This window comes from Mus caroli, chromosome 4, assembly GCF_900094665.2.
Source record: "Mus caroli chromosome 4, CAROLI_EIJ_v1.1, whole genome shotgun sequence".
Taxonomy (NCBI): domain Eukaryota; kingdom Metazoa; phylum Chordata; class Mammalia; order Rodentia; family Muridae; genus Mus; species Mus caroli.
Genome location: NC_034573.1, coordinates 38,659,721 through 38,682,766, shown reverse-complemented (window position 1 = coordinate 38,682,766; position 23,046 = coordinate 38,659,721). Strand labels below are relative to the sequence as shown.

The 23,046-nt window shown below is 48.8% G+C and overlaps 1 protein-coding gene across 1 annotated transcript in view; it reads left to right on the top strand.

The window, feature by feature from the left end:
• The window catches only part of Pax5 (paired box 5), a 167,729-nt gene that overhangs the window by 83,105 nt on the left and 61,578 nt on the right, over positions 1–23,046 (top strand). The window contains exon 5 of the mRNA XM_021160362.1: positions 7,274–7,403. Within this exon, the coding sequence (XP_021016021.1) occupies positions 7,274–7,403 (130 nt within the window). The remainder of the gene's footprint in view (positions 1–7,273; positions 7,404–23,046) is intronic.

Below are 23,046 nucleotides of genomic sequence, written 5' to 3'. Positions count from 1 at the left end.
GAGAGAGAGAGAGAGAGAGAGAGAGAGAGAGAGAGAGAGAGAGAGAGAGAGAGAGAGAGAGAGAGAGAGAGACTACTTTCCAGAACTTTCCTATTACCCCTCTTCTATGTTTTCATGGCCTTCCAGAATTGGTCACACATCCGCATATTCCAGCTAAGGAAAGCAGCTGAGACCACAAGCGTGGCCGTGACTCTTTCACTGATACAAACCTAGGTGAGGCCCAGTGCCAGCCTGAGACTGGGGCAATGTCAGTGTCTGACCAATGTCTTTGCCAGCCGTAACTCTGCCTCTGAGCTGCTAAGAGAACCTGTGCCCCTTCTGGGTTTCCCTCCCGCATATGCTCACACCCCAGAGTCCCAAGGACATAACGCACCTGCAGGGATGTGGCCGGGAAGGCACCAGGAGGGAGAAAGGCCTAAGGTCTTCCTTCTCTGGAAAGGGTTGAAGTTCACAGTCCCTGAAGACAGCACTGGGGTTGGGTGTGGCAGTCTGGAGGAGTGGGGCAGGCGCAGGGGCGGGGGAGCAGAGAAAAACTCCTGACTGCCCTTGGCTTCTTGGGTGTCCATTGTGCCACTGGTGAAGGTTCCTGCACCACTCACTTCTCCCTCTCTGGAACCAGATCCCAAGAGCTGGGTGATGGGCTCAATTTGTCTAAGTGAAGGGATGCAGTCTGTCCCTGCAGCTGAGGCATGGTGGCAAAAGACCCAGGATGCTGGCTGGAGAAGAGCAGGGATGCTGGCTACACAGACAGCATCTCTAGTCAGGATGGGGAGACATGTGTGCTGCCCAGTTCCTTTCAGACATGGTCTCACTTCACTACGAATGTTTGAAACAGATCTTTCAAAGATGTCTCTTAAAGACATTAGGCAGCGTGTACTCAGCCCATTCATCACAGCTGAAAGTTAGCAGATTCCTTGATGCTTTTGAGCACACTTGTCCCTTTATGTCATGATTTTTTTTTATGGTTACATATTTCACAGTTTGCCTCAGTCAGTGTACATATTGAACTGATTGGCAGGTCCTGAGTCCCCTTTAGCCTGGTGGCCCCCTTGTCTCTCTTTCCTCACCTTAGACTTCATTTCATGAAGATGGACGTGACTTTCTGTCTTGTGGGCCAATGGTAACAGTAAAGAGTTCTCAGTATTAGAAAGGAATTAGCGATCATACAGTGAAAGCCCCCAGAGAGAAATCTCTAGAAGCCATGGGGGCCTTCCGGGGGAAGAACCCTTGCTTCCCCAGTCTCAATCTTTAGGCCAGACCCTGAGGCCTCTCCTCTCCTACTCTAGGCTTGTCTGGGTAGGGGTGGAGGTGAGCAGGCGTCTGGCCCTTCAGGATGGGAGTGTGTGTCCTGTCTCTGCCGGGGCTCCCCAGGGCCATCTGAAGCCCAGAGGACCCCAGGAAGTAGCAGGGAAATCCCCCTCCAGAGCTGGCTGAGTCTCGTCCTCATGCTGAGCCCCACTTCTCTGCCCCCCCTGCTTACGTGTCTGTTTCTTCTCTCCTCCATGCTATGGCAGTGGTGCCCGGTGCTGATGAGACAATACTTGGTGCAGCCCCAGGCAGTGCTTTTCCAGGTAATTTCATAGGGACCCAAATGACATCGTGCACACTCTTGGGGCCTGTGCCCCAGAGTCTGATGCTAGGAATCCCCAACCTCTCAGAACTTGGTCTCCAAGTTGTTTCCCCTCTCCCACCCATGAGATCTTCATGAGCTTCCTGCAGGCAGGCAGAGAGGGTTTAGAATGAAAATCCATTTCACTCTGTCTCCCTCATGGGCCTTTCCCTCCTGAGCCGGCTTGTGGGAGACCGAGCTGGAGCAGGAGTCCCACGTGCTCACTCCTCACTCTGTTTTTGTCTACCACTGGGCCAAGACTTGAAATGACAGATAAAAATGAAGAGACTCACCTCTGCTCCTCAGCACTTCCACATCAGACAAGGTGACTCTTTGTATCTCTGTAACTGGCGTTTGAGAGAGCGAGGCTGACTGTGAACTGGGGCCCACTGTCAAGGAGGGTTCTGGGTCCGGGCTGGTGGTCATGACCTTTGGGGTCTTGGGGGAGTCTGTGGCTGCCAGTAGATGGAGTTTTGTCCCAGCTGTTTGCGTGGGACTGGGCAGTCTGTGAACCACTAACCTCGGTTACTGTTTCTTTCTGGGTCACGGGCACGAACAGCAGCAGGGGCTCTCAAGGGAGGGAGCAGGAGCCTGACATGACAGCTTCAGACAGACTTTGAAGGGTTCAGAGTAGGAGAAAAATGGAGGACACAGCTGGGGTCTGTGACTGGGGGTGGCCGGGATGGGGTGATGTGCCCAGGGTCGTAGATACATCAACAGACACTGTGACTGTGTGTGTGCCCTCCACATCCCACTGGCTAGCATGCGACTTCCCAAGTAACAGTGAGAAATGGGAGCAGACAGACCCAGTTCCCAGGAAGACATCCCAGGAAGACAGGCATCGCTCCCAGGAAGGACTCAGCAGGAGTGTTCTCTCCTCTCTTGCCCATCTTCTCTACTCTGTCTCTTTTTACACGAGTCTGTCTCTCTCAGGCCCTGTTCTCCACAAAGGACTTGCCTGAGGTGAAGGGTTAAGGATTAGACATATCTAAGTCAATCTGAAAGACTTCGAGTGCAGTGTAGCGAAAAGGGAAGACCGTGGTGCCAGGGGCCAGCAGGGTTGTGGTTGTGCTCATTGAACGCTGAATTTGACTGAGCTTCCTGCCAGCCAAAGCAAAAAGGGATATACGATAGTTTCTAATGTTCTCCTTGTTCAATCAGAGACAAATTAACAACTCATCGTGGGAAATAACCTTTCTTCCCCAGTGAATTATGAGAGAAATGGGTGAGGAATTTGAATATTTTAAAGGACATTGTCTCCAGAGGTTAAAAAAAAAACAAAAAAAAACCCTTTTATATGACTGGGTTCTTTTTTATTGCCTTTAATAGATGTACTTCCCCAGGGGCTTTAGCTAACACCAGGCTGGGCCTTAGCTTTCCTGTCAGCTAGCTTGATGAGGATTGTAGGTGGAAGACAGGGCATGTTTCCATATCACTTGGAACTACTGTTTTAAAACTTCTTAGTTAGTTATTTAATTACTTAGTTAGTTAATTACTCTTGGGGATAGGATCTCACTGGATAGCCCAGGCTGGCCTGGAACTCTGGATGCCCCAGCCCCAGCTGCCTGGGTGCAAGGAGAAGAGGCACACGCTGTCATTCCTGACCTCCGGTAAACTTTTGAGATCTGTAGTTTCCATCATGCAGCTGGGCCATTTATTCACTCACTCATTCATTCATTCATCCATTCAGCACTTTGGGGGTGGGTGTAAGGAGATCCTATATTCTGGGAGGAGAGAGACAAACAGTTGTTATAGATGGAGATGCTGTGATAGAGTGGGATACAGGAAGCCACATGGTGAGGGGCATAAGAGGGGTGGTGATTTCTTTGGTGAGGTATGGAGTCAGGAATGGCTTCACCAAGAAGTTATTCTTGAGTTGGGTCTTACGGAAAGTATAGGAGCTTTTTTATTAAATGAGATGGGCCCTCTGGGCCAAGACAGGATAGAGCCTGGATTGTTGGAGGCATAGAGAACGCGACCATGTTGTAGAAGTCCAGGAGGTCAGCGAGAACACGATAGCCCTTGAACCATCACTGGCCATTCAGAGGACACACCTGAGGAACAATTGAATATCCACATAAAAGACAGTGCCCTGCTCCTGTTGGACAAATTGTGCAATCCTGCCAACAACAGAGTCTGGGCCCCTGCCCGATGGTGACAAAGCTTTGAGAACCATTGCCCACAAGCCTGAGCCCTTTTTCTGAGGCTCTTTCTCTTTGTCTTTTGGAATCCAGTGGTGTTTCAGAGACTGGCATGGCGGGTCCCGCCCCACCTCCATACCTAGCCTTGCGAACCCAACAGTTGGAGCGATTCCATGCACTTTGTCTGACCCGGAACAAAATCAAATCTTGGTTTCTACCTGGAAATTTAAATACAGGAGAGGCGGGATATCTTCATCAGCCACACTTTCTGAGATTGGCTCTGTCTCCTGGGGGAAACCCAAGCTTTCCCTCAGGGATTCAGACATGTCTGCAAATAGAGTCCTGGAGGCAGGGGTCAGGGATGGATGTCAGGGGTCCTCTGACTCTTGGCTGACTCTTGGAGAAGTGTGAGCACCTCAATTATCTTTGTACCCATGGGAGAGGACCATTGTGGCCCAGGTCCAACTGGTCTACCTTCGTGTCTACTCCCTCAGCTAGTGCCCCTTCCTGGTCTGGCTCCTTCATCCCCTTTGCCTCTTAGCTCTCCTCAACCATCCTGACTTGAGGGATGGAGCCTGCTTATCTCACCCAAAGGAAAGTCTTCCTGACCATACCACAGCCTGCGAGAATTAATGACTCTGTGCTTGTCTCCATATTGGATGGACTTTCTGGGGTTATACATATTTCTCTGGGAGCTTGTAGAGGGTCTCTTTGGTCTCACATGCCAGCATGTATACAGCAGGGCCTAGCACAGGGAAATGAATGTCTACTTACTGCACTCAGACCCCAACTAGGGAGACACAGAAAGAGGAACTAGCACTCATGTCTGGGCATCCAGAAACCCGAGAAGGAACCACTTTGAAAGAGACCCTTGTAGAGGCATGGCTGCCTTTGGTGAGCTTTGGTCTTAGATGTGTTCTTAGCAAGGTGGAGGCTAGGGCATGGTCAGCTTGGTATTTCGGGGAGGAAATCTAGACAGTGACCTTTCCCAACAGCCCCCTGCTGCGTTTCTTCAAATGCTGCTATTTCTAACTCACAGCAAGTCATGTACTTTCCTTCCTACCTGCTGATGTCTGAACCATGACTTACAAATAGGGCTTTAGCTTTTCTAGGTGTGAAACCCTTGGCCTCTCTTCTACTCCTTCTGATTCCATTACCAATGAGCTGGGGGTGCAGCTCAGCCAGTAGAGTGCCTGCCTGGCACACATGAAGCTTTGAGTTCAATCCCCAGCACGGCGGGAAGTTGATTGTTATGATCTTTGCTCATTATCCAGCCCTGGGGAGGTAAATACAGGAGGATGAGAAGTTCATGGTCATTTTCAGATACATAGTAAGTTTAAGGCTAGCCTAGGCTACATGTAATCCTGTCTCAAAACAAACAGCCCTAAGATTAGCAACAAGAACCAACTAAAAGAAAACTAACCAAAACCACCTCAACTTTGAATAGTTAGAACCACTTGTTTGGTTTCATCATTGCTGGGTTAGGCCTCACTGTCGGAGAACCATCAGGGTAATGGTTAAGATGCTGGGATGAGATGGCCTGTGTTTGGATCCTGGCTGTGAGGCCTAGGGACTGTGTGGCTTCAGCTTCAAGCACATCTCATTCCTTCTGAAATGGAAGTCTCAAGCCTTTGAGTTGAGAAATGGAATACCACAGCCCCCTTCATGGACAGAGCTTGAGGCTGAGATGGGAAGTCACAGGTTAAAGTCTGACATGACACATAGTGTTCTCTGAAAATCGGAAAGTACTTCTGGGGCAGGCTTGAGAGTCCAGTGAAGCTGGGAGGGACTGCAGACCCAGGTATCCTGAGGTGTTGCTTGCTGAGGACAGCCTGTCCAGAGCCCCATGGGCTTATCAATCATTTTCCAGAGGAGGCTGATTCCAAAACATGTAGCCAAGAATCTCTGGGCCCATAGCTGGCCCAAGAGCTCTAAGGGAGAAGCCAGGCTGGGGCCAGGTCTACCTGTGCAAGGGAGCACTGGAGAGCTGCAGTAATTAACATGGTGTGCTATTGGCACAGGGATAGATAAATAGACCAATGAAACAGAATCCGGGCTGGAAAGCCATCTGTGCACATATGGAACCTTGATCTATGGGTAAGGAGATGTACAAATCAGCAGGGAGAGATGGGCTCTTAATAACCAGCAAGGGGCAACTGGTTATCCATTCAGAAATGGGGAGAGGGAAGAAATTAGATCTTTGCATCAGACACAAAAATCAATCTCTGGTGGATTAGAGGCCTAAATACAAAAGGCAAAGACACCTAATATGGTCAGCTCCAGGTCCCACCCAAACTCCCCAGGCTCATGCATGGTCTCCTGAGAGAGAATGAGGCCTTAGGGGTGGGAACAGTGGTGCTTACACAAGGTGCCCTGTCACAGTGAGGACAGGAGCAGGCCTAAGCCATCTTCCCATCCCACATCAGTGCTTCCTTCTCAGGAGACTCTTTCTTGGTGACCATTTTTCAGGAGACATAGATCCCACTCCACCCCTGCCAAGCGGGGCCTCAGAAATAGCAACCATCATTTTCCCAAGTATACAAGGAGCTCCCAAATCACCGACAGGCTCTCTGCCTGCTCTTCCTGCTGGCCGACAGAGTGTATCATCTTGGACACACAGGGATCTGACCTCCTTTGGCAAGGCAGGCTCCTAAGAAGCTCTCACCAAAACTTGGTGCACACAGCCAAATTCTTCGGCTGAAGTGTTTGCAGTCGGGTTTGGGAGGGAGGCAGAGATGCTGTCCATCCTTACAATGTAGTCTTTCCTTGAATGGGAAGACTCAGAGTGGTATCTTCTCTGCCTTCCCTGGAGGCCGTTCTGCAATGGCTCCAGTGTCAAGGAAATGACTCCTTGTACCCAGGCTTAAATTTCACAAGAGGCTTAAAGAAAGGGACATGACTCCGTGCCCAGCGCAGGCGCTGTCGTGGGTTTGATAAATCTGACATCTATATAGGGGATATTCTGTGTGCAGGTGTTCATATGCTTCCGGAATCCAAAGTCACTCGTCAAACTGTGACTCAAGTCTGAACTGAATTGGGACTGGGAACTTGTGGTCACCCAGGCTCTGGGTTGGGATTTGGCTTGGTCTACTGTGGATACAACCCTGCTCCCCTTTAACCCTGATTTTTCCGTCTGTGAAATGAATCTGGATTAGGTGATCTCTTAAATTCCTTTTGAACACTTGTTTCTGGGGTCTGAGAGTCCCCAAGCCAGAAACCATGCTGTCCCCGCCCTTGGCAAGTAGACTCTTATTTCTGCCTTGCTTGCTCGATGCCCTCCGTGGCCTCTGTGGCTGAGCCAGGGAATCTGCACTTTAGATTTGGCCTCTTGTGATGCTGTGTGGGCTCCTGCCCCTTTCTCCACTGGGGAACAGTGGTCGGTTCTGGATACATGTGCTGCTCCACTGAGCTGCATCTGCCCTTACAGCCTGGGTGTCCCAGAACCTCTGTGGACAGGTCACGGCCTTGCATCTGATCAGGGTGCCTCTGGGCTCCATGCTGAGATGTCTGCTTCCTCTTTCAGACCACAGAGTATTCAGCCATGGCTTCACTGGCTGGAGGCCTGGATGACATGAAAGCCAACTTGACGAGCCCCACCCCCGCTGACATCGGGAGCAGCGTTCCAGGCCCACAGTCCTACCCTATTGTCACAGGTGAGCATACGTAGATGGAGATTTGGGGGGGGTGTTGGGGGAACGAAAGCGAGTGAGAGAGCAAGAGAGAGAGAGCAAGAGAGAGAATGGGAATATGTCTGTGAGGTGGGAAGCTGTCCTTGGTGCTTTTGGACATGACTGGCCTCTGCTTTAATGGGGTTAGGTGACAGTCTGCTGGGGACACAGGTTGTGGATGAGGTGACATGGCTGCACACTGTTTCAAGTCACCAAGAGAAGACAGATCATACTGTCAGAGGGTCCCTGTGGTGGGACCAGGCACTCCGAGGTCTGGAGTTTTTCCCTCACATGAGTCAGGAAAATCTTTTGGTTGACATTAACTTCCAGGAGTAGAGAGACTTTTTAAGACACCATTGAAGTGTCAGATTTCCAAGCAGAGGCTGGGGACAGAAGGACTAGGTGGTGCTACGTGTATGCTAAGCAACTGTCTTTCCTGGCCGCCATGATCATCATCAGTGGTGAAGAGTACAGGCCTCAGGCTGGTGAGGCAGCTCAGCAGCAGTGTGCTGCCCAGCATGTGCTGGGCCCGAGTTCTAGCCCCAGGACAGGCCCCACTTGCTGCAAGGTTCCGACCTGTTGTGTGTCAGTCAAGCAATTTCCAGTGAGTTGTGTCGGGATTCCAGCTGTGGTTTTCTCATCTGTATGATGGGAACAGTGGCGATGGCTATTGTACAGGACTCTTATGATAATGGCTGGGTTCCCACCTATGAAGAGCTTGGGCTCTTGCCTAGTATAAAGCAAGCACCCAGTAAGTGGATGTGTCAGTTGTGACTCCCCAGAATCCCCTCACGCTGGTCACTGGAGGACTTGCTGCTGCAGGGGGAACCCCTTCTCCAACCCAGCACCTTGGAGCCCCGGAGCAGTCCTTGAAGCCAGTTCTGGGAGGGTGTCTTACTCAGGAGGCAGGAGGGTCTCCAGAATATGGAATGTACAGACAGTGGGGACTCCTGGGCTACCCTTGGGCTGGAGCTTGGGATCCAGATAGAGATGGCAAGAAGTCCCTGTTGGCTGATGGACATACCCTGAAGGTGGAGGCAGAGCCAGGAAATTCACTTGTGTTAGAGTTTGCAGAGGAGGAATGAATGAGGCAAGATCTGAGGCCCAGGGTCCCTTAGTGACCAGACTGGAGGCCTGTCTCTGAGACCTAACGTCTAAGTCAGCACTGGGCTCAAGCTAAAAGCAGCTGGACCCTGTCTGTTAGTCTGGGTACCACATGAGGGTCAGATAGAGCAAGAGTGACTTGGACCTTGGTGGATCTAAGTTGGGGCACAGTCGTCTGAGACGTGGGGAAGAAGGTGTGAGGAAGGGGTGCCAGTCAGTGAGCTGCAGCCAGTGAGGTATTTCCTGAGGTCTCCTGTGGGGCTCACCGGGGACCTCAGTGACACTGTTCTCATTATACAGGTGCAGAAGCCAAGCTCAGATGTGCCCACTCTAGAGCCACCTTTAGTTTTCTAGAACCCTTGTACTGTTCTCAAGGAACAACAGACAACTGAGGAGGTACAGGGAGGGCAGGGGAGCCAACCTAGATCAGCTCAGCTTCATGGCCTCTGTCCCTTCACTGAGTCTCAGGCCTTGTGCTGGGTAGCTCAGGGGAGCACTGAGAAGTGGCTACTGTTACCTTTATCTCCACTGTATAAGTGAAGAGAACGCACTTCCTGAGGTCACAGCCAACGAGTGGCTGTATGCACTCCAACAAGGCCTGTGTGCTGTCACTGAACCATGGAGACTGCCAGAGGGTCCATCCAGGCCTGAGACCTCCTTGCTATTTGCTTTTGGATGCTTTTCCATCCATAAAATAGTTCTGATCTCCCAGGGTCTTTGTGGTACTCACGTGAGATCTGGGAGGAGACCACACTGGAGAGGGGAAGTTTGGGGCAGGATTTAGGAAATGGGTTTGGGCAGGTGCTCATTTAGGTGGCTGATAATCCAGTGAACACCAAGGCTAACTCTTGTGGAAATGAGAAGCAGGCTCCCTAACCAAGTCTAATCTAGCCTTTGGCAAATCTCACTAGATTTCGTGTGTGTGTGTGGGGGGGGGGGGTTAGAAAATCTGAGCCAAGAGTTAAAGACAAAAACAAAACAAAACAACAAAAACCCTAGCTTTCCGACTTCTCAAAAACATAGAAGAGCTGGTCCTTTGGGGCTGTGGTGCCACCAGCTGTACAGAGTGGGGCTCAGTGGCAGCAGCCCCTTCAGACAGGCTTCCGTGGTCTGCAGCAAAGGCCTCCTCATTCACGTTAGAAGGCATGTATGTAAAGGCTTGTGCGTTGTACCCAGATCCAGAGCTGCAGCTGGAAAGCCATCTGGGTACTCCAAGGGCTCGATCTGCAGAAGCTGCCTGGGGCCACACGGATTGGTTTTCAGGTAAACCCTGGAGGAGGAGAGATTAGCTTGAACTGATTTGGATTTCGTCATCTGAAAGTCACATGATACACAGAAATGGAGGATAAACATCCCTGACCAGTCAGCGCTGTGCTTAGTATGAAACATCAGGCACATTCTAGAGTAGGGTGTGGCCACGCATACATGTGATCCCGGGGTCAGGAGGCTGAGCTGGAGGGTCGGGAGTTGGAGGCAGCCTGGTCTACATAGGAAGACTCAGTTTCAAACACAAAAACAAGCATTCGCAAAAGGAAGAAAAGGAAGGCATGTTCTAATTGTCAGCCTAGTCATTAGCTTCCTTACAAATCAACAGTAATGAGCACAATAGAAGACTGAGACCTTCAACAACAATATATACAAACCAGAGAATAAATTTAGAACTCCGTAAGTGACACAAAGGAACGAGGAGGTGTTCATTCCTAGACTGACTGTCAGAGATCCGTCCACTCCCCACGTAACCTCTTACCTTAAAGCAGTCCCACGTAGATACCAAGAGACTTTAAGAAAAGTTGTCAAAACGGTGCTAAGTGCTGGATAAATAGACATTCAGGGATAACTAGAGAGGTCCTAAAGTAAAGAATTAAACAGATCTTCTAGGACATTCCAAAATATATGACCAGGAACAAGATGACTCAGCGGGTGAAGAGCTTGTACCAAAGCGGGATGGTCTCTCTCCCACATGCACACTAAATGGAAAAACATTTTAAATAAAAATAAAAGCACACGATAATGCCATAGTAACTGCAACTATTGTAGAAGCCGCCGAGGTTCCAGACGCGCGGCCAAGGTGGACAGTGGAGAAAGTGTCCAGATATGCGTGGTCAGATCCCCGCTTCATTGTCTCCATGGAAACAAGTAGCTTGTGAGGTAACCGATATGCTAATTAGCCAGATTTAGCTATGACACACTGTAATTTATATCAGAATATCACAATGTACCTCATCAACATGTATACTTACGTAACCTTTCAAACAAATCCCCACTTAGCCAAGACTTTAAAAATTAAAGCTATAATAAACCAGGACCAAAAAAAAAAGGGAAAAAATTACAATCCTAGGGTAGAAAAGTCCTTTAAAATGTTTCAAACATAAAAGATTGAAAAGTGTTAAAAATGTAAATCTTTTTGTATGTAAAAACATCCAAAAGCAAAACTAGGGTGGGGGTGTAATATAGATGGTAAACATTAATTTGTTTAATATTTAAGGAGCTTTTGTGTACACACAAAATATTGCTAGGTACTATTTTTATATGCGTATGTGTGTGCCTGCTTATCTGTGTTGTACCATATGTGGCCAGGTGCCCAGAGAGGCCCGAAGAGGGTGTCAGACCTCCTGGAACTGGGGTTTCAGGTTACTGTGAACTGCCTGACCTGGGTTCTGGGAACCAAATCTGGGTTTTCTACAGAAGCAACAAGTGCCCTTAACTGTTGAGTCATCTCTGCAGCCTCTCTATAAATAAAGGGCTTTTAAAACAAATAAAAAGCTAAGAGCATCCTCTTGCAGAGGAACTGAGTCTGGCTCCTAGCACACCTTATAGCAGGTGGCTCACAACCATCCAACTCCAACTCCAACTCCGCATCTGACACTTCTGATATCGGCAGGCTCTTAAAATGTGTGTACCCACACCCTACACACACACACACACACACACACACACACACACACAAAATTAAAATAATAAAATAAATATTTTCAAAATGAATAAGAAAAATGGTCTGTAGAAAAACTAGGCAATAATGGGTAGTTTATTGGCAAAACTGTAGAGCCTCAAAAGTGTATGGGGAGATGTACCCCGTCTCCCTAACACAAAGCTGCAGTTAAAACAGCCACGAGACGCCACAACCAAGACCATCCGTTCTATAGTAAGTCTTGGTGTTGGAAAGACACAGTAAAAATATTTTCATGGATTGCTATAGGAATATAATTTTTTTGAGCAAAACTTGGCAATGTATTTCAAGGTTTTAAATACATTTAAGTATCCCTGCTGACTTAGAAGTTCTGTATACGCGTTAACGAACTTACTCTATAGGCCTGCAGTGATGACTTTGCCTGTCATTTGTAACAGCAAACAAACAGAACCAAAGCAGACGCTACATAGAAACCAGCTAATAAGTTAGGGTGCTTTTTCACAGACAATACAATGCTACCTTGATAGTCAAAGGGCTGGGGGAGGGATGGCTCAGTGGTTAAGAGTGCATGCTGTCTGTCCTCTCAGAAGGTCTGCCTGCTGTTCTCAGCATTCAGACCAGTGGCTTACAACCTCCTGAAGATGAGATTTCAGGACAGGAAATGGTCTTTTCTGGCCTCTGTGGATGGACACGCACACACACACACACACACACACATGCACTCACACAGACACTCACACAACACTCATACATACATACACATTCACACATTCTCACACATGCTCACACACATATGCTCACATACATACACATGCACACATATGCACACACATGTACACACAGAGAGCTAGGGCTGGAGAGATGGCTTTGTAGTTTAGAGTGCTTGCTATTCTTTCAGAAGACTCAGGTTTCATTTCTAGCACTACAGCTCACAACTGCCTATAACTCCAGGATCCTCTTCTGGCCTACATAGGCACCTGCATGAACTTGGTACACTTAGAGACCAGCAGGCATACACACATATACAAGTGATAATAAATCTTTATTTTTTTAAAGGAGTACTAACATGAATGTCTAAGACATACATTTGATTAAAAAAATATAGAAGAACAAAATGATTCCACTTGTAAAAATGTAATACAGTATTATTAAAAATATAAAGCATAACACAGTTAGAAATTTAGCCCATTGCCATTGAGCTAACACTGAGCAGACAGTCTCATGCGTGCATGCACGTTCTCTCTATAGCAGATGCTTAGGCATGAATGTTCAGTAGGAGGCCTCTGCACCCCTTCCTCCATCTTATGGGGTGCTGAATTCCTGTGCTATAACAGTGGGGGTTCCATTTTCTCTCCACCAGACTCGCACACAGCACTTATATTCTTGATGACTGTTTACAAAGAATGTAGCCTGTTGTCTTGGTCCCCTGTCTATTGCTGTAATAAGACACCACGACCAAGACAACTTACAAAAGAAAGTGTTCAATGGAGCTAATGACTCTAATGGGTTCAAGTCCGTGACCATCATGGTGGGGAGCCTGCAATAGGCAGGCAGGAAGGCAGACATGGCACTGAGCCAGTAGCTGAGAGCTCACATCCTGACCCACAAGTTTGAGGCAGAGAAATAGAAGCTGGGAATGACATGGGCTTTTGAAACCTCAATGTCACCCCCAGTGACACACCTCTCCCAAGGCCACACCCCCTAATCCTCCCAAAGAGTTCTACCAACTGGGCACCAAACATTCAGATGTGTGAGGCCATGGGGGCCATTACCAACCAAACCACCACCGTACCTGTTTTCACATCGACTTTTAAACGAAATCAAAACAATATGATGCTTGAACTATGTATGAAGCAAAAGGAGAGATAAATGATGTGTGTTTTCTAGGTATATATTTTGAAAGTCTACACTGTAGGACATAAAGAGGTTCTGGGATTTCTCCATGTGCAGAACACATGTACGAAGGGTTGTGGACGGAGGACTAATGTGGGCTCATCCTGGTATTACCATGTGTCAGCAGGTTGAGGGACTCCTGGTACAGCTCCAGGTGAAATGCAGAGGCTGGGGTCCTAGAAAAGCCCGTGTGTGTGGAAACTGTGGAGACCACAGGTTTACATTTACATGAAAATGAAGTTCAGTTGCAAATGACTGAAAACAGATTTCACCTACTTGAATGTTTTGTGGGACATAGCCAAAGAAAAAGAACTGTGGTCTGTCTGTCTGTCTGTCTGTCTGTCTGTCTGTCTGTCAGCCAGCCAGCAATGGCCCTCATCCTTGAAAACCCCACAAATGTTCACTGTTTCCTCATTTACTTCAGTCTGCCTTAGTAGCTGCCTGGAGAAGCTCAGAAGTCTTGCAGGGGTGGGGAGGTGGGGGATTGGGCGTCGGGGTTGGAGGTGGGGGTGTGGGGGGGTGGAGGTTGATCCGACAGCCACTTTAGTCCCTCTTTCCAGGCCACAAAAAATGGGGGAGGCGGTCCCTGAACTACCGGATCTCTTACACACCAAGCAGCCCAAAAGAGTCTGCTTAGAGAACAGGTCCATTTCTCTGCACCGTTTATATGCCGCATTAAATATTAAGCCAAACCCTGCTCTGCCGGCCAGGGCCACGCTTCAGAAGTCGCTCACCATTTGCAAATTTGGTGACACGGCCTGCTGGTTGGGTCCTGCACTGTCAGCAGTTTGGGCCTGTCCTGATTGGGACTAATTATCTGCAGGTGTGTCCTTGGGCCACAGGCCCACTGCTGGGGCAGCTACCGGGTTTGCCTACAAGAAAGGATGTCGGGTGGGGCAGGGTAGGCTCCCAGTTTCTGCCTGCCTCCCCACTGGTCAAAGAGCTGACACTGACAGTCTTGTCCCCAGCTGGGCCCCCACTGACCTTTTGCCTTTGAGAACAAAGGAGTTCGGCCAACATATGCCCTCTTGGTCTCTTCCCTGGGGACCATATCTTTGCATCAGCAGATTGGAATGTCAGGACACTGAGGAGGGTCTCCTTTGGCTCAACAAGTGTGGGAGCCTCTTTGTGATAGTGGCCTGGGCCCTGGGCTCTGAGCTTTCTCTGGCATTTCTCCCTCCAACCCTTAGGGGCCATTCTATAGCACAGCAGGTGAGACCCACTAAGGCAGAGAGAGTAGCTGCCAAGTCCCTGAGTCTCCAGCTTTGCCTGCTCCCTTCAATGTTTGGAGCCTCAGTACTCCAAACATAGCCTTCTAAGAAAGCAAGTGCTCCTGTCCTTTGGATCTGAGCAGAAGCTAGGGAACAGGGACAGGAATAAGCACTGGAACGGGAGACAGAGGTGGGGTTAAGTCTGGACTTTGCCACTTACATGCTCTTATATTTTAAAGCAAATTCCATGTCCTCTCTAAGCCTCAGCATTTCTAGTTATGAAATGGGAGACTGGCCATTTTTGCTGCCTGCCTCAGATGTTTGGGGTTTTGTTTTGTTTTTAATTTCTGGCGTGTAATACTGGTGATCCCAGCAAGGACACTACACGTAGGACGAGTGCTCTGGGTGGTGGTATCTGTACTGGTATTTGGCATCTTGTGAGGGTCAAGTTAGTGCTCCCTGCACAGTGCTCAGTGTGTTGCTTAGCATCTGTCTCACTACATCTCTTGGTTCTTGTATGAGTGAGTCTTTCACCTCTGTCCTTGGTGTATAACAAGAAGACGCTCCAGTGCCAATTCCCTATGGGTGGAGGGTAGGGAGGCACACTCTTCTGGGCACTCTCAGAGGGTGGCTGTGTAAGCCGACAGCTTTCTGAGGGTCAGGACACCTGCTGTCAAGACATCTGGCTGAGGGCCAGTGGAGGCAGGTGCCTGAGAGCAGCCAGGGATGTTTGTCGCAATTCTCTCCGTGCCTGTGTCCATCTGAGTAAATGCAGAGGCAGTAAGTTAGTGTTGAGTCTTGATCCTTCCCAGCCTGATTTTTGAGCTAGAACCTAACTGTGCCTGGAGGTCACCCACTCAGCCATGCTGGCATCTGCCTGTTCTGCCTCGCCGGCACAGGGATTACAGATGAACACCATCCACCTTCTACACACACGGGTATTGGGTGGTGAGCTTGGCTTCTAAGCTTGTGCAGCAAGCAATTGCCACCTGAGCCGTCTCCCACATTCCAGAGAAACACTAAAAACCTCCACCCTGCTTTTGGTCAGTAAGCCCAGTGACTTGGGCCTGTGGGGCACTGTCCAGGGTTAGGAGGCAGTTCAGGGTCCCTGGTTGGGGGGACCTCCTTATTCTGAGTAGCACTGCATCTTTTCTAAGGAGGCTTCTTGCTCAGATGTGCTCTGCTTCCCACTCAAGCTTGCTCTGGCCGGCCGCCAGGCAGCTCTGAACAGCCAATTGTTCATCCTTCCACTGGGAACACCTCCTTTGACCCACTTTTTATGAGACTTTTGGAGGCTCATCAGACACAGCTAAATACCTCTTCCCTCAGAGTGGAGTCATAATGAGTAATGAAAGCCAGACTCTGAGAAATGTATGTGTACCCAGGCTGTTGAAAGGTGCTGGGGGAATGACAAGAAAAGCTATGACACAGTAGAAGGAGAGCTGGGACCCAGGTCTGGGCCACCAGCTTCTTGTGGAAAACACTGGGTTGTTGAAGCTGTTTCCTGTATTGTAAAGAAGAGGTGATGTCAGTAGCAATCCACTCCATGGGACCCCTGAAGACAGTCTCTGCCCTCACTGGATCTGCCTGAGGGCTAGGGTGTGTGTGAGGGGCAAGTTTACAGTCGGCACAGGATGAACACACTGTGGTTTCCTTGTGTCAGGAGCTCTAAGAAAAGTACAAAGGGAGAGAAGCTGGAAAGACTGGGTAGGGGGCAGGGTGAAGCAAAGCCATCCCCAAAAGGTAGCGTCTGATCTCAGACTTAAGTTATAAGAAGCTCCGGGATTATTTTCTTGGGGGGGGGGGATTTCTAGTGGAAGACACAAACCCAGAAAGTGTCCTATAAATGTCCACATGAGAGAATGAGGGGCCTGCAGGGTGGGGCCATTTCTCAGGTCCCTCTCTGTGGCCAGTTGGGCGCATCCTATATAATTCAGATCTTGGCTGTTCTTAGACTCAGCAGAAACTACACAAGCCGGGTAGCTTTGCCTCTTCACATAGCCCCGGATAATTCTTTACCCAAACTCGGTCACTGTCGATGCCAGTGATCTTACTACTACCACAAAGGCAAAGAGCCTTCATCCAGGACTGTGCTGGAAGCCCCCTCCAGGTGCCATGAGCTTACAGACCCAAGCATTGCCCCACAGACCCCTCAGCCTGGCCTGAAAGTCCATCCCAAAGGTTTTTTTTTTTTTAAAAATCTGCGTAACATATTTTTAACATTAAAACTATCATTTATCATTTTGAAGATCAGATCTGAATGTCCACTGGGAGGGGTCAGGTGAAAGAAGTAGAGAGTCATCCCCACAGTGGAGCAGCATGTGGCTGTCAGAAAGGACAAGGAAGCTCACAGTGGCCCCAGGGGAAGTGTGTGTGAGCAAGGTGTGCATGTGTCCAAAGTGTGTGTGCAAGGTGTGTGTGTGTGTGTGTGTGTGTGTGTGTGTATGTGCATGCATACATGCCACACAGCACTCACGCGAAGCTCAGAGAACAGTGTGTGGAGTAGGCTCTTGCCTTCTGTCTTGGTCAGGGTTTCTATTCATGTACAAACATCATGACCAAGAAGCAGGTTGGGAATGAAAGGGTTTATTCAGCTTACACTTCCATATTGCTGTTCCTCACCAAGTCAAAACTGGAATTCAAGCAGGTCTGAAAACAGGAGCTGATGCAGAAGCCATGGAGGGATGTTCTTTACTGGCTTGCTTCCCCTGGCTTGCTCAGCTTGCTCTCTTATAGAACCAGACTACCAGTCCAGAGATGGCACCACCCACAAGGGGCCCTCCCATCTTGATCACTAATTGAGAAAATGCCTTATAGCTGGATCTCATGGAGGCATTTCCTCAACTGAAGCTCCTTTCTCTGTGATAACTCCAGCCTGTGTCAAGTTGACACAAAACTAGCCAGTATACCTTCCACCTCGACAGATTAGATTCAGGCTACCAGGCTTGTGTGGCAAGAGCCTTTGCCCGAAGAGCCACCTACAAGCTTCTGTTTACATTTTTAAGCTTTTGAGTGCTATCTACTTAGCAACTACCAAGATAATTTAAAAGTGGCCTTTTAAAAATCAGAGGGCTTGATTAAAGATTAAAACACCTGTCTTGAAAGCCTGGTGGGCTTGCTCCCCTCAGATCAACATGGGGGACTAGAGAAGAGGTGGCCCCTTTAGAATCCTCAGATAGCACCAGCCTAGCTCTCCAGTTTACTGAGCCTGCTGCCCACCCCCTCTTCCCCTGCCAGGAACTGGGTTTCCAGCCCTGCCTGCTTCTACTACCCTGGCCTTTCCCTTTCCTTTAATGACTGCAGAGTGCCCTCCCCCTGCCAGGAGACCCTTGCAACAGTAGTGAACTCTTTCTGGACACTACCAGCCAGCCAATGCTGGGACTAGATTGCTGTGTGCAAAGATTCAACACCTGAGACTGGAAATGCTTCTCTCTCCCCGAGGTACGGGGCCATTTGCCTTCCAGAATGATTTGGGGCAAATTCAATTGCATCTAAAATATTCGTTTCCACACTAGTAAGGATACCCACAGCAGCTGATGCTTGGATTCTTAGCATCCCAGAAGTTGGGAATCTTAGTATTTGTAAGATCACTCTGAGGCTCAGAGAAGCTGGAGGTCGGGTGGCTGAAAGCCCAAGTGAAACGCGCTCATCTCTGTAATTAACATGCACATTGAAGAATGGGTGCCTTTCTTCCAGGCTAGCCCAGTGTTCCCAAGAACTATTTGTTGAATAAATGAATTGATATTTGTGTCAAGTGTGGTGTCAATTAAAAAAAATAATTTCATCCGAAAGTGCTCTACTCGTTTCTGACCTTGCATTCCGTGGGATAAAAATAAACGGAGCCGGATGGCCCTCCTGGCAATGCACTCGGAGATTTTTCACATTCGCAGGCAGCTTGGAAGCCGACCTTTCCAAATAGCCTTCCAGCAGGTCCCTGGGCCTCCACCTTCCCAGTCCACCCTGCTGTGATCCATCCTCCTAAAATAGTGATTTCATTAGCGGGTTCTCCCAGTCAGAGAGCGCCCAGCCCTTCTCATTGTCTGGAGCCGGGAAAGAAGCTCCTGACTACTTTGTAGAGGTTCTACCATGCATCATTCATTCACTCACTCATTCATTCCTCTTTCCATGGAGGCTGGGCTCTTCTTGCGTGTTGGCATGTGTTGGGCCTGAGGATCCCGGTGTCCCTTCTGTCCACATACGCACTCTGATGCGGGAAGCAAATACGGAAACCTGTATGAGGCGAAATGAAGCACAGAGAAACTGTCAGGATCCTGCGAGACAATGAGCACGTGGGCAGATGGCAGGGAGTTAACGTGGCTTCTCCTCGGTCAGGGATTTAAGGGAAGGTTCTGTGGGGAGGCAGTGTGTAAGGGAAGCCGTGTTTCTCTGCTTTCAAGGTTGCTTTAATCTTTTGTCACCTCTGTCTGTCTGTAAACAGGTCTTGTTATATAGCCCTGACTAGTCTAGAACTTACTATGTAGAACAGAATGACCTTAAATTAGAGAGTGGGCAATCCTGCCTCTGCCTCTTGAGTGCTAGAATTCCATGCAGTGTCCCCCCTGCAGTGCCCCCTGCAGTGCCCCCATGCATTGTCTCCCTGCAGTGCCCCTGCAGTGTCCCCCTGCAGTGCCCCATGCAGTGCCCCCTTGCAGTGTCCCCCTGCAGTGCCCCCCATGCAGTGTCCACATGCCCCACTCACCATCCTCCTTTCTTAAAAGTGCAGTTTTTGTTTGTTTGTTTGTTTGTTTGTTTAGTTTGTTGTTATTGTTTGGCTTTTCAAGACTGTGTAGCCCTGGCTGTCCAGGAACTCGCTCTGTAAATCAGGCTGGCCTTGAACTCAGGGATTTATCTGCATCTGCCTCCTGAGTGCTGGGCTTTAAAGGTGTGAGCCACCAAAGTCAGCTAAAAGTTCATTTTTAAAGCCAGGCATAGGGCACACACCTTTAATCCCAGCACTTGGGAGGCAGAGGCAGGCAAATCTCTGTGAGTTTGAGGTCAGCCTGGTCTACATATCAAGTCCCAGGACAATCAGAGCAGCGTAGAGAGACACTATTTCAAGAAACAGTTTCTTTTAACCAAAAGTAACCCAAGCTCATTGTAAAGATAGTTCCAGAGGCACAGAAGTCCCTAAGGCAGCTTGTGACCGAGTTCCTGTACATCAGTCCAGACCTGTTTTAGAATTCGGGTGTTAGTAGAGTTACTGGTGTGCTGTGTGTCTTTCCAGAGTCTTGTCTATGCCTTGTAAACACACACGACATTATATGCATAAAGCTGATTACCTATAATTGCCTTTATACTCTGTATAATGTTAGCTTTCTAATTTTTTTTACTTCATATTTTTATGGAGGTCCTAACCCATCACTGAGTGAAGAACTCTCCCCTCTAATGATGGGGACAAATCATTGTGGATTTTTCTCCAGCAAGACATTGGTCATGGCCCATAGCTTCAGGGACACTAGATAGATGGCTCTCAATAATTGAGGCAAGAGGACAGTGGGTAATCTTGTCATCCTAAACTAGCACAGGCTGTGGGGTCTGGTTACTGCCTCCATCCTGGCTCAGTGTCATGAGGTGAGGATGTGAAGTTGTCAGAAGCATGGGGAAGCCACAGGGGAGACCGCTTTAGATTGCCCCCTACCCAGGAGAACAACTTTAAAATTTTTTTTCAGCTTGATTGTTTTTATGTGTAAAATTTTTTTCAGCTTATGTGTTTTTATGTGTCTGTGCGCCACATACATGCCTGGTGCCCACAGAGGCCAGAAGAGGGCATCTGGTACTCTGGGACTGGAGTTATAATAGTTGTAAGCCAACATGTGGGTGCTGGGAATTGAACCTGTGTCCTCTGGAAGAGCAGGCAGTGCTCCTATCACTCAGCTATCTCTCCAGCCCCCAGGAGAATAACCCTGAGCTCTCTGAAAACTGAACAGGCTGTCTCTGGAGCTAGCCACACATTTGTGGTTTGGGTCTCCCCACCCCTTATTCTTTGAAACATTATTTTTGTCCTACTAAGGGTTCAAGAGAGTGTCTGGGTTTCCTCATCTAAAAGTGGGTTTTATCCCCACCCCACCCACCCGCGGGCTCCTGCCATCCTGCTTCTAATAGCATTGAGCCCTGAATCATCGCAGGACTCTGAGCAGAGCCTTCTGTGTCCTGAAGCACAGGCAGACTGAAAGCTGAGCACACTGCATGCTTCCCATATAGACTCCAGAGCAGTCTGCCTGGGTTTGGCTTGCAGCTCTGTAACTCAGGATTGGGTGGCCTCTGTTTCTCGGCTGTTTGTGTGTGAGCCGCAGTTCCCTCTAGACATGAGGACAGGACCTTGCTCCATGACTAAAATACCAGAGGAAACAGCTCAAGGGAGGAAATATGTATTTCAGCCCCTGGTGTCAGGGGGATCACTCCATTGTGTGGAGAGAGCATGGCTGAGAAGACCAGATCTCACCATGGTAACCAGGAAGCAGAGAAAAGCAATGTGAAGACCAGGCAAGACACACCCCAAGAGCTTAGGGGACGTACGGATTGCAATGAAGCACCATCGCCTCCTTTCTCTGACTCCCAATAGTGCTGTCGTTTATGAATTCATCAATGGATTCATCCAATCTTTAGGCCAGAGCCCTCAGGAGTTAATTGTCTCTGGAGATGCCCTCATAGTTGCCTTTGGAGGAGGGCTTTACTGATATCCCATGTATTTCTCAATACAAGCGATCAGATATTTAAGACGAATTATCACGTGATTAAATGAGTTAAATACTGAAGGGCATAGCACTCTCTCCTGTGATAGTTAAGTGTTGCTTTGAAACTCTGTAATACAGGAAAGCAGCCTGTGACAGAGCTAGACTTTGAGGTCTTCACACAAAGGGCTGCTGAGTGGAACCAGGGACACCAGTTCTCTATTCTATACACCCCTGTGACTTGCATCGTGTCTTTTCGTTGTTGCCATAACAAATTACCTCAGTCTCCGTGGTTAAAACTCAGAAGCCTAGATCCAGGCCTGCCTTTTTGTCTTCTTCGAGTTGGCCACACTAGAGCCTTTGCTTCTGCCGGGCTCCTGACTACGGTGCTCCTGTTGGTTGCCCATTGGTGGTAGGAACTAGCTGTGGTAGGCACTTCAGATTTGCAGGCTCAGCTGCCAGAACTCTGAGAGGCTTTTGCCCCTGAGCATAACTTTTTCACGTCTTTGAAACAAGAGTCACAATCCCAGCCCATCTTACTGTAGGACCCTAGTGAGGTGTCACTGGAAGATAAGGCAAATGTCCCATAAACTGTAAGGCCGGTGCCTTTTCTGACCGACCCACAGAGAGCCTGCCACCCTGCCAGCAGCACCCAGTGCTCCAAGCTTTACCCCTAGAGGGAATGTAAAATCTGGCCCAGAGCTTTGCTTGTTAAATACATCCATCCTGGGGCCTACGAACCAGCTGACTCTCTGCATGTACCTTTAGCACGGATCTTCTGGAAGATGCTTCACCCGCCCCCAGTGTTACTTTTTTCAAGAAGCCCCCTCCCTTTATCACTACTCAGAAGTGATGCTCCTGATCTGGGTCCTGAACCAGGCCACCATTATGGTATTATCCTATCGATCCTCTGTTCATAACTCTATGAGCCCTGCTTAACTTTCTGTGAGATCCTACACCCTCTCTGCTTCGTCCAGTGCAGCCTGACGCAGGGCTTGTGAGACAGTAGGGACTCAGGAAGTGGAAGACAAATGGATAGATGAGCTCTTGTGATTGGTTGTTGCTAATCACCCCTTACCCCACCCTTCTAGGTCATTGTCAAGGTTATTGATATGATTCACACACTCACATGCATATCTTCTGTGAGCAAAGAGGCACATTTGATTCTAAGATATTATCATAATTATTATTTCTTCCCAAATCCATTGGCTTCTACTATCTGCTGCCTCCACTCTCCACCCAGCTGCCAATGTTCCAAGCTAGGGGGAAAAAAGCCTCTCTAATTTATCTCTATTAACTTTTATTTTCATTATCTGAGGCTCTAGGACTGCTACACTCGGAGAATGTCTATGAAGGCCTGGTAAGGCTGCCGTCAGCCTGAGTCTTAGGGGTGCCCTCTGTTTGTTGGCTCGGCCTATCCAGAGAAATGTCTTCTTTTCCGGACTCACTAATCTCTTTTTATTCCTTTATTGTGCCCCCTCCAGGATGATGTCACTTGCCTACCTGGAGGGAGTTAGTAATCTATGTGGACTCAGAGCAAGGCCCTTTTCCAAAGAGCTGGCACAATTTTGAATAGCCAGAGGCGTGCCCAAGCTAGGGACCAGTCGACCCAAAGTCACACAGAGGAGGGAAATACACACTTGCTTCTGGTGTGCCTTGTGCCAGGCGTGGCTCTAAGTCCTTTGGTTTGTGTTACCCTGTCCGGTCTGCATAAGCTGTTCTCTTTTCTCCATTTTCCTGAGTGGTAGCAGGCACAGGGGAGGTGCTGAGTGTCACCGAGCTTGTAAGTGGTGGCGTGAGGACCCGAATATGGGCAGTCACGCTGCAGAGGCCACACACCA